Source organism: Anabrus simplex, chromosome 3 (genome assembly GCF_040414725.1).
Source record: "Anabrus simplex isolate iqAnaSimp1 chromosome 3, ASM4041472v1, whole genome shotgun sequence".
In the NCBI taxonomy this organism is placed as follows: Eukaryota; Metazoa; Arthropoda; class Insecta; order Orthoptera; family Tettigoniidae; genus Anabrus; species Anabrus simplex.
The window spans coordinates 442,075,709-442,088,527 of NC_090267.1; the positions used below are offsets into that span (position 1 = coordinate 442,075,709).

The 12,819-nt window shown below is 37.6% G+C and overlaps 1 protein-coding gene across 2 annotated transcripts in view; it reads left to right on the forward strand.

Moving 5' to 3' along the window:
* Nucleotides 1-1,232: 1,232 nt before the first annotated feature.
* Nucleotides 1,233-12,819, forward strand: part of LOC136867418 (alpha-ketoglutarate-dependent dioxygenase alkB homolog 6) — a 46,767-nt gene continuing 35,180 nt past the window's right edge. The window contains exons 1-2 of one of the 2 annotated variants that reach the window (XM_067144621.2): nucleotides 1,233-1,398; nucleotides 1,482-1,658. In XM_067144621.2, the coding sequence (XP_067000722.1) occupies nucleotides 1,369-1,398; nucleotides 1,482-1,658 (207 nt within the window). In that variant the 5' untranslated portion in view covers nucleotides 1,233-1,368. The remainder of the gene's footprint in view (nucleotides 1,399-1,481; nucleotides 1,659-12,819) is intronic. The other variant, XM_067144620.2, reaches the window with a different exon arrangement.

Here is a 12,819-nt window from a genome sequence, read left to right on the forward strand (position 1 = left end):
ATTCAGCTAAGATGTCCACCTCAAATGAGCCGTAAACAGTTTAAGATACCGTACTGACATTCGGTTTTCACTTTCGTTAATGGTATTAAGGGGTTCGTAGTTGAACACAGAATACTTTTCCAGGCTTTTGACAAAATGTATTGGCTCACACGTTTTCATATGAGAACTTCACGCTATAACTGCCAATGATTAGGCCTACTATCAAGTTTAGAGTCGTACTTACTAGTACGTAGCACAGCTTGCACTACAGGAGGATCGGTCTCGAGATTCTCGCGAGAGTCTCGAGATTCTCGCGAGAGTCTCGAGATCTGCGACGTCAGTCTCGAGAGTCTCGAGCGAGAGCGTTGCCCATCACTAGTTGGCAGCACACCTGTGGTTATCTTGGAATACAACTCATTTGGGACTAACATGACTTAGAAGAAGGTAAAAGCGATCTACCTCAAAAGATGTGTGAGTGTTTTAAAATTCATCCTATCTCGTACCGGTATAGTATATGAAATGACAAGAGAAAGCTTCTTTATTGAAGATCTTCGGAATCAGGTGCATCTGCATTACACTACGAGCTATTGGACGAACTGAAGAGGAAGAAAGAAGAAATATGGAAGAATTCTACTCTACTGATGCAATTACAACGACAGAATGGACAGATAGCGGTTACGAATTGAGACATTCAGTGACCCGCTTTGCTGTTCACGGATTTCATTGTAATGTAAAATACAACGTCGGTAAGGTCCAGTTGATGGGTTCGATCCCGGCTCATTCCATGTAATACTTTATACTCATAGGCCTACTCTGGCTCAGTGCAGTGGTATTTGAAGGTGCTCAAATACGTCAGCCAAGTATCGATAGATTACTGGCACGTTAAAGAACTCCTGTGGGACAAAATTCCGGTCTTGGTTTCTCCGAAAACTGAAAAAAAAGTTAGTGGGACTTAAAACAAATATTAATATTTATTATTTTTCAGGCGTGATTATCTAGTTTTATAGGGTATGCTACTTTGATTGGTCTGATTCTTTTGTCTTTGTTTAGTGTTTGAAACGACTAATTTTTCGTTTCAAACAAAGGGGATATATAAATTTTATTCTCAGTGTCGTTGCTGGGACTCTTTTTAACGCAAGCCTATTCGTCTCTTGTTTTTTTTATGTCGTCAAATTTCGTTATCTGTGCAAGAGCATCACTTCGCAATTCGGACCTATTTATCCTCTTTCTCCTTGGTTCGGAAGCAAAGTGGTGGACAAAAGAAGATAGAATGATGGTACGGCAGTAGCGGCAAGCGGTACCAAAGATGGTGGTGATATCTTCACGACAGATTTTCATAGTCACCTCAGGGTTTCTTACCTTCTCTCGAAGCGCTCCTTTCAAAGTGTAATGGACTTTAAGGCTTACAGACTGGAAGAGGTAAAGGCAACAGACGATCACTTCACATGATGCTTAGTTATTGTAAAATACAATTTTTCTTTGACATTCATTATAATTTGCAGGCACCACCTACGGTATACTATGTCCCTGACTTCATCACTTCTGAAGAAGAAGATAAAATTATCAGTAATGTGTATGCAGCTCCGAAACCAAAGTGGACTCAATTGTCAAATAGACGTCTTCAAAACTGGGGTGGTATACCTCATGTTAAGGGAATGATTACAGAAAAAATACCAGAGGTTAGTGAGTCAGTTGCGTAATTTCATGACATTGGCATTTCGAGGTTATGGTAGAAATCCATGCCCACATGTACAGTAGGTACCGGTATAAATATATGACACCCAGTCTTTGACGGTTGGCGAAAATCTTTTGCTGTCCTATTCCAAATTTACAAACATGTATTCAGTGCCCAGATAACCAGCAGATAAAAAAAAAAAAAAAATATCTTGATGAATGTCAGACTCAAAGTCATGTAATCTGATCTGCTGTAGCCTATACTCAATTAAATACAGACTGCCCTTTAATTTTGATTGTGCTTTGTCAGCACTTTGAAACCACTGTTATTGGTGATCTAAACTATAAACGGAAGTAACTCTATAGCTTTAGTATAGGGTCTTCTCTGTATGGACTAGGCGGGACTTAAGTAGGAGGCACATATACATCAAGGTAACTAGAATATAAGGTAGGCTACTTGGCGGTTGAAGCTTCCATTGGCTGCAGCGCTCTGACGTCACGCGGTATGAACGATAGCGAGTAAGGAACACAGTCGCAGTACAGCAAGCCTGTGAATTCTTGTGCCTGTGAAACATCTTCTCAATCTTTCATCAAATAATAGTCTGGTTTAGTCCGATTCGATAAGTAACGGCACTTCCAATAGATTTAAAAACGTGAAAATGCGTTAAATTTCGTCACATGCTGAGTAGGTAGAACATCAACTATCAAATACATGACATACAATACGATAAGAAATAAAATATTGCCATGCAACTCAAAATAAATAATTTATTTCCTGATGAAGTAAATATTTAGATTAAATGGCATAGGAAAATATGCATCATATCGACATCATTATGGAATTATATTAAATTATTAAAACGTACGTGTCAGGAGACTTAATTACTTGATGAACCAGCCCAAAGCTTAGCGTTCTTATTCGCATATTTTCTCAGTGCTGGCTCCTTACTCTTTGCATTAAAATGCCATATCCTAATAAATGTCCTGGTCCTTACGTAGAGACAAATTATTTTGTCATGGAATACTGGAAATTTTGACTTAATAATAGAAGTAAGAGTTTTCACTTTTTTGCATCTGGATACAGTCTTACCGTGAAACACACCAAATGAAATTTCGAACTGGGCTATATTTTTTAAACACTCATGACTGGGATGTGTGAGGCCCCCTTTTGAAATAACCGAGATCCAGTTACAGGTCTCTTCTCGCACAACATTTTTGTCTCTTTCTTCGTATTTACTGTATATCGGATCACGGATACTGTATTATTTCACGAGCTTCGAAATATATTCAGAAATATAAGTTATTAGCACATAATAATGTTAATGTTATTGGATTTTACAACCCACTAACTATGTTTTTGAGCACCTTCACCACCGGACTGAGACAGGATTGAATCTGCCAAGTTGGGCTAAGAAGGCCAGCGATCTACTATTTGAGTTGCTACTCAGCCCGGCTATTCGCACATAACAATAATTATAGAAAATATGATTTTCATTCAGTCATTTATATCTGACACCTTTTTACTGTACGAGCTGTAATAATGGAGATATTCAAGAGTTTATTACAAAGTGATTCGATAACCAAGCATTGCTGACGAGGAAGTATTATGCCATCACAGTAGCAAACTAACTGGCTATGATGGTTGTTGTCGTTATTGTCTTTATAATATGCGAAATAATAATAATGTTATTTGTGTTACGTCTCACTAACATTTACGGTTTTCTGAGACTCGAGGTGCCCGTAATTTTGTCCCACAGGAGTTCTTTTACGTGCTGACAATTTATAGCGCCACACACGTTTTCATAATATGTTGACTGCATTTTAATCAGTACAGTGGTTCTACTTCAGATACTGACAACACTATAAAATTACTATATATCCGTGATCCGATATACAGTAAATACGTAGAAAGAGATAAAAATGTCGGTCGGTCACTTGCTTTCTTGGCTTACGCTGCGTGAACCATCAACAATAGACCCCAAGTGTAAGCGTACGAAATGTAGAGCATAGAATCCTCTACAAAAAAGTCTGCGATGGCACATAACCTATTTCCAACCGGCTGCCCTCTAGAAGCGATTTTTATGCTACAGTCCGTGGTAAAAAATGTAACTCCTTAAAATTAAATAAATATTTGGATATTATCGTCGAGTTCCTCATCAAAATAAATTGTTTGACCTCCTCCAGTATTTTATAAGGATTACAATAACCTTGTCAGGACATTATTTGCATGAATGGTTCAGAAGTTATGACCATTTTAGACTGTAGTGGTAATACGTGTCAGCAGGACAGGCGACCGCTGTCTCATACCACATGACGTCACGCAGAAGGCGGACAGGGAAAGAAACAAGTGAGCGTGATGCAGGAAGAGACCCCTGTGCATATACATTATCAGCATTGTTGCCATACAATGTGACTAGATAGAATCAAGTGAAGGCAAGTCAATTGTTTTGTAGGGCAGATTGAAGTCAATGTCAGTCTGACGTTTACACCACAATGACCAGAACACTTAAATATTGTCTTGCAGGAAAAGCCATGGTAGCGAAGCAGAAATCTAATTTAAAACATTCAAGCTTTTTAGGCCTTTTCAGTTGTGAAATTACCGGCATTTTGGCCAGTGTAGTGGGCTCATCAGTTGGATTGCTAAACCTACCAAAGATGCTGGCGGATAGTGCGCCATTGAGACATTGCTGCAAGCCTCCTATGTACGGCATTGCAATGATGGTGCACCTCCACTTGTATAAAAGCTTGCTGTTGACCTTTATATAAGAAAAATGATAAAATCTAATTATTTGAATATTTGTGTTGTGTCTAGTCTCTCATTGAAAGGAGTGGATGTAGGACCACTTCCAAAAAGGCTTAATAAACGGGTCACATAAGACAAGAAATTGTACAGAAAAACTAAAGTTGATGAATTTGGGACTTACCTTAAATCACAATTCAGTTGTAGGCTAAGTGAAGGGAGTAATGTTTGGGTAAAATTTTAAGGAATCATTTGGGAAGGAGAGAAGAGATTTGTACCTGTTAAGAAGGGTAAAATGACCTCAGACCCTGTTTATTATACAAGGGAAATAAGAAAATTAAAAAGAAAATGTAGAATAGTAAATAGGAAAATCAAAGAGGATAAGGAGAGTAGAGAAACTAGAAAACAGCTAATGAGGAAACTTAGTAGAGCGAAAAAGAATGGCATACTTCAAGAGGGTAATGACCACTTTGGGAAATGGAAAAAGCTGTATTCATATATTAGGAATCAAAAAGGAAAAGGAATCCAAATTCCCACAATGGTGGGAGAGCGGGGTGAACACTTTTTCACAGATATTGAGAAAGCAAATCTATTTAGTAGGGAATTCAGAGATTCAGTAGAAGATCATCAGGAGTTGGAAACTGAAACAGAAGATAGAGAGGCAGAGACACATAAGGAAACAAGAAGCTTCTCATTCACAAATGAGGATATTTTTAGAGAAATTCAACTGCTTCAGCAAGGAAAAGCAGCAGGGGGTGGTCAAATTACTGGAGAGGTATTAAAGGCATTGGGGTTATTTAAAATTTATCTTTGACTATGTCATAAATAATAGTGTAATACCGAAGGAATGGAAGGAATCTATAATAATTTATGAAGGAAAGTGTGATAAAAGGAAACCTGAGAACTGCAGACCAATCAGCCCGACCAGTGTAGTTTGTAAAATACTGGAGAGTTTAATAGCAAAGTACATCAGAGGAGTATGTGATGATAAAAATTGGTTCATGAGGAGCCAATACGGATTTAGAAAGAAATTTTCATGTGAGGCATAACTGGTGGGATTTCAGCAGGACTTATCAGATCAGTTGGATTCAGGAGGCCAGTTAGTTTGCATAGAACTAGACCTTTCCAAAGCCTTTGACAGAGTGAAACATGGAATATTATTAAAGAAATTGAAGGGAATAGGATTGGACATAAGCGTTATATGTTGGATAAGAGCATTTCTAAATTCAAGGGTTCAGAAAGTCAAAGTAGGAAATAATGTATCACAGGAAGAGAAATTTTTCTTTTTCTTCTTATTAAAAGCAACTGTACTCAATACTCTCCTGCTGACTTGCTAGGCCTAACGCATAAGAGGATTTTCTTTCAGGGTTTACTCCCTTAGCCTTTGAGGATGCCTTCCTCGTCCTACAAGGCAGTAGGTTCCATCTGTACACCCCAGAAGGATGGGTTGCCTCTTCCGCCATCTCCACTGTACCGAAGTCCATCTTCTCCGCCATAGATGCCGTTGAGGTCTTCACCCTTAACCCAGAGCAAGGGCCCTCCATATTTATGACCCCTGGAGAGAGGGTGTCACAGTATTTCAAAACCCCCAGGAATTGGGCTACCTGTTGGTCCGTGGGTTGTATTGGTTGTTTCAACCAGCCCTACATACTGTAGGGGCCCCCTATCCGCCACCTGGGGACGCGCTCTGTAGGGGTCAGGTTCCCCTGGTTACTTATTGGAAGTTAACCCCACCCACAAGGAGTAAGGTTATTTGCAGATGATGGAACTCTGGCACAAGAAGAGGGAGAAATTAAACAAGAACTCAAGATCTATTTCGAAAAGCTGCTGAATGGAGATACAGGAAACAACAACGGATAGAGGAGAGCCAAGTCGAGGAACCACAACTGAACCACCAATTACATGGCTTGAGGTTGAAAATGCGCTCAAGAGCATGAAGAAAGGAAAGGCAGTGGGCATAGATGAACTAAGTACAGATATGCTGAAAGCAGCGGAAGTTCCAGGAATCCAATGGCTTTATAGACTGCTCAACAAGATATGGGAGGAAAATACTATTCTTGAGGACTGGAAGATGGGCATCATTGTACCTCTGTTCAAGAAAGGAAGCCGACGAAAATGTACTAATTACCGTGGTATCACACTACTGTCTCATGTCCTGAAAATATTGGAAAAAATAATAGAGACCAGAATCAGAGATATTGTTGAACCAATTTTGGAAGAAGAGCAGTATGGTTTCAGACCAGGAAGGTTAACTACAGACCTTATATTTGCAATTAGGATGCTAATGGAAAAATACTGGGAGAAGAACAAGCCTTTATTTCTAATATTTTTGGACATTGAGAAAGCATACGATAGTGTACCAAGGGAAAGAATTTGGCAATGCATGAAAGAACTTCAAGTGCGAGACAGCCTCATAGACAAAGTGAAAATGTTGTATAGTGGGAACAGAAGCTGTATTCAAGTAGGATGTGGTTTGTCGGACTGGTTTGAAACAAAGAGAGGAGTGCAGCAGGGCAGCTCATTGTCACCACTTCTATTTATTATTGTAATGGATGTAGTAATGAAATCTATTAAAAGGAAAGAACATGGAGATATCAAAGCCTTCACATTTGCAGATGATGTTGCGATCTGGAGTGACTGAGAAGAGGAATTGGGAGAGAGAATACAAAGCTGGAATGAGGAGTTTAAGAAATATGGTTTAAACATCAGCAGGACCAAGACAGTGGTGATGAAAGTGTATGGGGAAGGAGCAGAACCAGTAGTCATGTTAAATGAAGCTCAACTGGACAACGTTCCAGTTTTCAAATACTTGGGTAGCGTTATATCAAATGACAACCTAGCAAAACATGAGGTGGACAATCGAATCAATAAGGCAACACAATTTTACCACCAGGTAAGACACCTGCTGTGGGATGAGCAAATACCCATGAAAACAAAAATGACATTGTACAAGTCCTATTATACACCAATTCTTACATACAGTCTCGAAACCACAACACTGACCAATAGAGATAATTCCAAACTTCAGGCAGCTGAAATAAAATTCCTACGCACTATGATCCAGAAAACCAGGAAAGACAAGATTAGGAATGAGAAAATTAGAGAAGAAGTAGGAATAGATGATTCTCTCCTCAATAAGATTCAGATATCAAGACTGAAGTGGTTTGGTCACATGAAGAGGATGCCAGTAAACAGAACTGCAAGGAAGGAATTTGACAGAAAAGTAGAAGGAAGACGACCCATGGGAAGGCCACGAAGGAAATGGATAGATTTAGTTAAGAGCGATGTACTGCTAAGAGGTCATGATTGGGACAAGTTGGTGGAGGAAGAATGGTACAAGGACAGGATGAGATGGAGGAGGCTCATATACCACACCCGGGGAACTGGAGATGGTTTAGGATGATGATGAGGAAGAGAAAGTTTGGAAGAGAATTGCACAGGGTAGTATAACCGGTCCATTACTTTTCTTAACCCGCGAGTGGTTGCTATATGAGATTTTCTCTCACATTATTTTTTATTGTGATATTACTTCTCAGTGATGAAAGGGAGGTGACTGTTCCCTCTTCTAGCTGAGTTTATAACTGTTGTGAGTAGAGCGATTCACATTTGAAAGGTAAGCACCCCCTCCCCTACTCAGAACAAAGGTTCCTGTGTGTCTGTGCGTGCTGCGTGAGAGTTTCTCGCATCGCGCGACTAAAGATGGTGTTATATTGAAGTGGAGCGGGAAACTTACTCCTGTTGTACGCGTTAGTATTTGTATTATGAGCACTTCTTGTTTTTGAAAATGTTATTGTGTTCAGAAACCTTGCTTTGTACGTAAATATTACTAGATAGCCTACAATGCATGTGTGAGATTTTATTTTTTACAACTTCAGGACTTCTTATGTACATTTAAGTAGTTTTTTTGTGTCTTTAATAAACAGCTAATCATTTCATTTTTATCTAAAATATATAAGGTAGAACTTGCGTTTCATTTCAGTAGTAAATGGCAGCCTTATGCCCCACAAAACTGTGAAAAATGTCATTTATTTTAATGTGAGAGAAAGTCTCACGCGCGACCACTCGCGTTACATTTCGGCTAGCAACCACTCGTGGGTTAATATACGCAAACGATTTAGGGAACAATGTAACATAAAAGTAAGATTGTATGCAGATGGCATAATTGTTTGTAGGGAAATAAATAACATTGAGGATTGTTCAGAATTACAAAGGGACCTTGACAGTATCCAACAATGGGTTGTATGAAGGTTAATGGAGGCAAATCAACTGTTACAACATTTACAAACAGGAGTTTTAAAACTGAATTTAATTAATTTAATGAAAAAAATAGCCAAAGATTAATTGAACTTTGTGCAGATCATAGACTCATTTTGGAAACCACCAGATTCATGAGGCGACCACATAAACTTATGACATGGAAATGTCCTAACGTAAAATTGGGAGAGTTTCAGATTGATCATGTTGCTATAAGATTATCATAAAGAAATTTATAATGTCAGAATCCTCCGTGGGGTAGACATTGACTCGGATCACTATATCTCAAAAATAATAATCAAGTTAACACCAAAAAGGAAACACAAACGTAATCATCTCAAAGCAAGGAGAAATTATGATCCCAGTTAATAAATAATAAAATATATTTAGAGAGATCCAAAACACCTTTAAATGAAAAATTAGAGACGATGATCAACAAACTTAAAACCATAGCTGAAGAAATTGCTCCAATTAAAAGAAGAAAGAAACATGCATGGTGGAATGGGGAATGTGATAAAGCAATTCAAGCGAGGCACAAGGCATGGTTAAATGATCAACAGAGGAAAACAGAAAAATCTCGAGAAGAACTAATTAATGCCAGAAAACAGCTAAAGAAATAAGGACAATTAAAAGAAATTATCAAAAGGAAATGCTTAGCACTATAGAGGAAACATTCAAGCAATATCAATCTAAGTTTACCCCTCCCACACTTAAGAAATAAAAATGGAAAATTGGCACACAATAATTAAGATAATGCTAACATCCTTGCAGAATACTAAAGAGTTACTTAATTGTGAGGATCCTGTGGAACATTTAGAATTTGACCCTAACCCAAAATATAAAACTCCATTACAAAATATTATACCACCAGTTTACAATGAAGTGAAAACAGCAATTAATGCACTTAAAAACTACAAAGCAGCAGGAGAGAATCAAATAGTAGCAGAAATATGGAAGAATGCTAATGATCAGACTATTCAAAACCTAGATAAATACATCATTGTTATTTGGAACACAGAGAAGCTTCCCGAGGAATGGAATACAGTGATAATCCACCCGCTGCATAAGAAAGGTGATCGCTCCGATCCAAATAATTATCGGGGGATATCCTTGGTTGATATTACATACAAGATTTTATGCAAGATTATATACACAAGAATCCAAGAACAACTCGACCAAGAACTTGGAGAATATCAGGGAGGATTTCGACCATGTAGAAGCTGTCCAGATCAAATCATTAGTTTAAAATGGATAATGAAGCACCAAAGAGTTCGAAGTAAGGGTCTAGTCATCACGTTTGTAGATTTAAAAAAAGCATACGGCAGTAGTCATCGTGAATCATTATTAAAAAGCCTTAAAGAATTTGGCTTACACCAAAAACTTGTTAACCTCATTAGTATGACTTTTAAAAATACGAAGGTAAAAGTTAAATTTAGAGGTGAATTATCAGAATCATTCTCTATAAGAACTGGACTTCGACAAGGAGACGGACTTTCACCATTGTTATTTAATTGTGCATTGGAGAAGGTTATGTGTGAATGGAACAAGAAATGCCAACCAACTATCAAGATCGGTAGAAGTATTAAACTCAACTGTCTTGCTTTTGCGGACGATTTAGCATTACTTGCAAATACAATAGAAGAGGCTAAATTTCAAATTGAACAACTAGAAATTATAGCAAAAAAAAAAAAAAAATGGGATTCCAACTTTTATTTGAAAAAAAAAAAACAGATATGATGCCAACTTTTAAAGTTGATTTACCAGTTATTCAACTGAACAGTAATAAAGAGATTAAAATTGTTCAGAAATTCAAATATCTTGGGGAAATAATAACTTGGAACACAAATGAAAAAGAAGCAATAGAACACAGAACAACTAAATTTAAACAAGCACGAAGACTTGCCTGGCCAACCTATAAAAAAATATCTTTCGATAACCGCTAAGCTGAAACACTATAATTCCATAGTTAAACCAGAGGCAACGTATGCTAGTGAAACTTTATTCAAATTAAATGTAAAATCTACAACAGACAAATTACAGAAAACTGATAGAAGAATTCTTAGAATAATTATTAATAAAAAACACCAAGTTGATGTACAGTGGAGATTGTTGCCTAACAACATTGTCTATCATGAATGGGAATCAATAATATCTACAATGCGTAAAAGAAGAATTTCCTTTTTCTGTCACATATCAAGATTACCAGACACCAGGATATTGAAACAACTATTTGATTACGTTTTGAAAAATAAAATCAATAATAATTGGTTCAAAAAAGTTCAGGATGATTTGAAAGAATTGGGTATAACTTGGCAAGAAATCAAAGACAGAAAAGGGAAGAGGATTTTGAAGAACAAAAGCATAAGTTTCAAACTAAAAACAGTTGAACAGAAACAATATACTATATCGGACACACAAAGGGCTTCTAGGTCGGAGAGGATGAGAAAGTTCTGGGAGAAGAAAAAGAAGAAATTAACTCAAATGTATTGATTTAAGTGCTCCTATGTGGGCGTAAAATATGTAAATAATAAATAATAATACTTTGGATGAGGTAATTATCCCAAAAGATGGCAAGTGCAAATACTTAGGTGTGAGATTTGAAAGTAATTTGCACTGGAAGGGTCATGTTGATGACATTGTTGGGAAAGCATACAGATTGTTACATGTCATAATGAGGCTACTTAAAGGATGCAACAAAGAATTAAAAGAGAAAAGTTACTTAAGTATGGTTCATCCATTATTGGAATATGCAAACCGTGTTTGGGACCCTCACCAGGAATGCCTAATGAAAGAAATAGATGGTGTGCAGAGGAAGGCAGCAAGATTTGTAACAGGGGTTTTCAGGAGAAATACAGTAGTAGGTAGTGTATCAGAAATGTTAGAGAAACTTGGGTGGGAAACTTTAAGAGAAGGGAGAAAATTAGACTTACAGGATTATATAGAGCTGAAGCGTATACAGGAGAGGAAGCATGAGGAGAAATTTGTGCAAGGCTTCAGTTGAAAAATAATTATATCGGCAGGGCTGACCACAAGTATAAAATTAGAAGGGATTTTAGCAGAAGCGATTGGGGTAAATTTTGATTCTTTGGGAAGGGCGTGAATCTGTACAGATATTCAAGAAGAGAATAAACAGCAACAGAGAAAAGAAATGAAATGTTAGAGGGCATTCAATCAGTGCAGGTTATTGTAAATAAAAAATTTTTGTGAATAAATTAATTCCATCCCCTGGTCTCTGGAGATTGGACAGCCGAAGTAGGGGACTGCCTGTAGGGGTGAAGTACAGTGGAGACTTCGAGGGCCCTGGGACCGCTACAGTAGCTGTGTAGGCCTTTCAGCAACTCTGAAAAAGTGACAGCAAAAGGGGCTCGGGTTAAGACGCAGCAGGTCGTTATGCTACTAAGGTTCCAAAATGGGTAAAAATATAAATAAATAAATGGAATGTAAATTTTATTCTTATAACAGTTGTATAGTATTGTTTGAAGTAATTCCACATACTGTGTATGAGTTGACTATGTTTGTAAGTACAGGAGATATTATAAGCTCTGTGCCTCTCCAAATATTCTCCTTCCCGGCTCGTGTATGAGCTATCCAAAGAGGGATTTTATGTGGAAGAGCTAAGGTTACAGTTGTTACTTCCAGCAACAACACTCTTTATACATCTGCTTCGAGACCTACGATCAAAGAAGGCTGACATCTGGGAAGATTTCTACTCTACCGATGCCATGCTAAATCGCGAGTGGGTTCAAGGTGGATATGAACTGCGACACTTGCTGACAAGGTTCTCTGTTCATGGGTTCCATTATAAATTATGTAATATAAAGCACTATCATGAGCCAGGTTTGAACTGTGTATGTTCAGGATGTGGTGCACACTGTACTACGTACCATGTTTCAAGTTGTAAACAGCGATCGGAATCACTGGTGAAATTTTGTAACGAAGATTAATGTTTTGTACATTAATTCTTTGCACATTGTGCGTGTTAAATAAATTAGTAGGATGCAATAGTTATGTAGAAATGAAAAGGTTAGCACAGGATAGGGTGGCATGGAGAGCTGCAACAAACCAGTCTATGGACTGATGACTCAAACAACAACAAGTAGAATTTTGTAAACAATATAAATTTATTAAGGATGGGATGTGTGTTTATTAGAAAAAAATTGTTAGTGTAAATT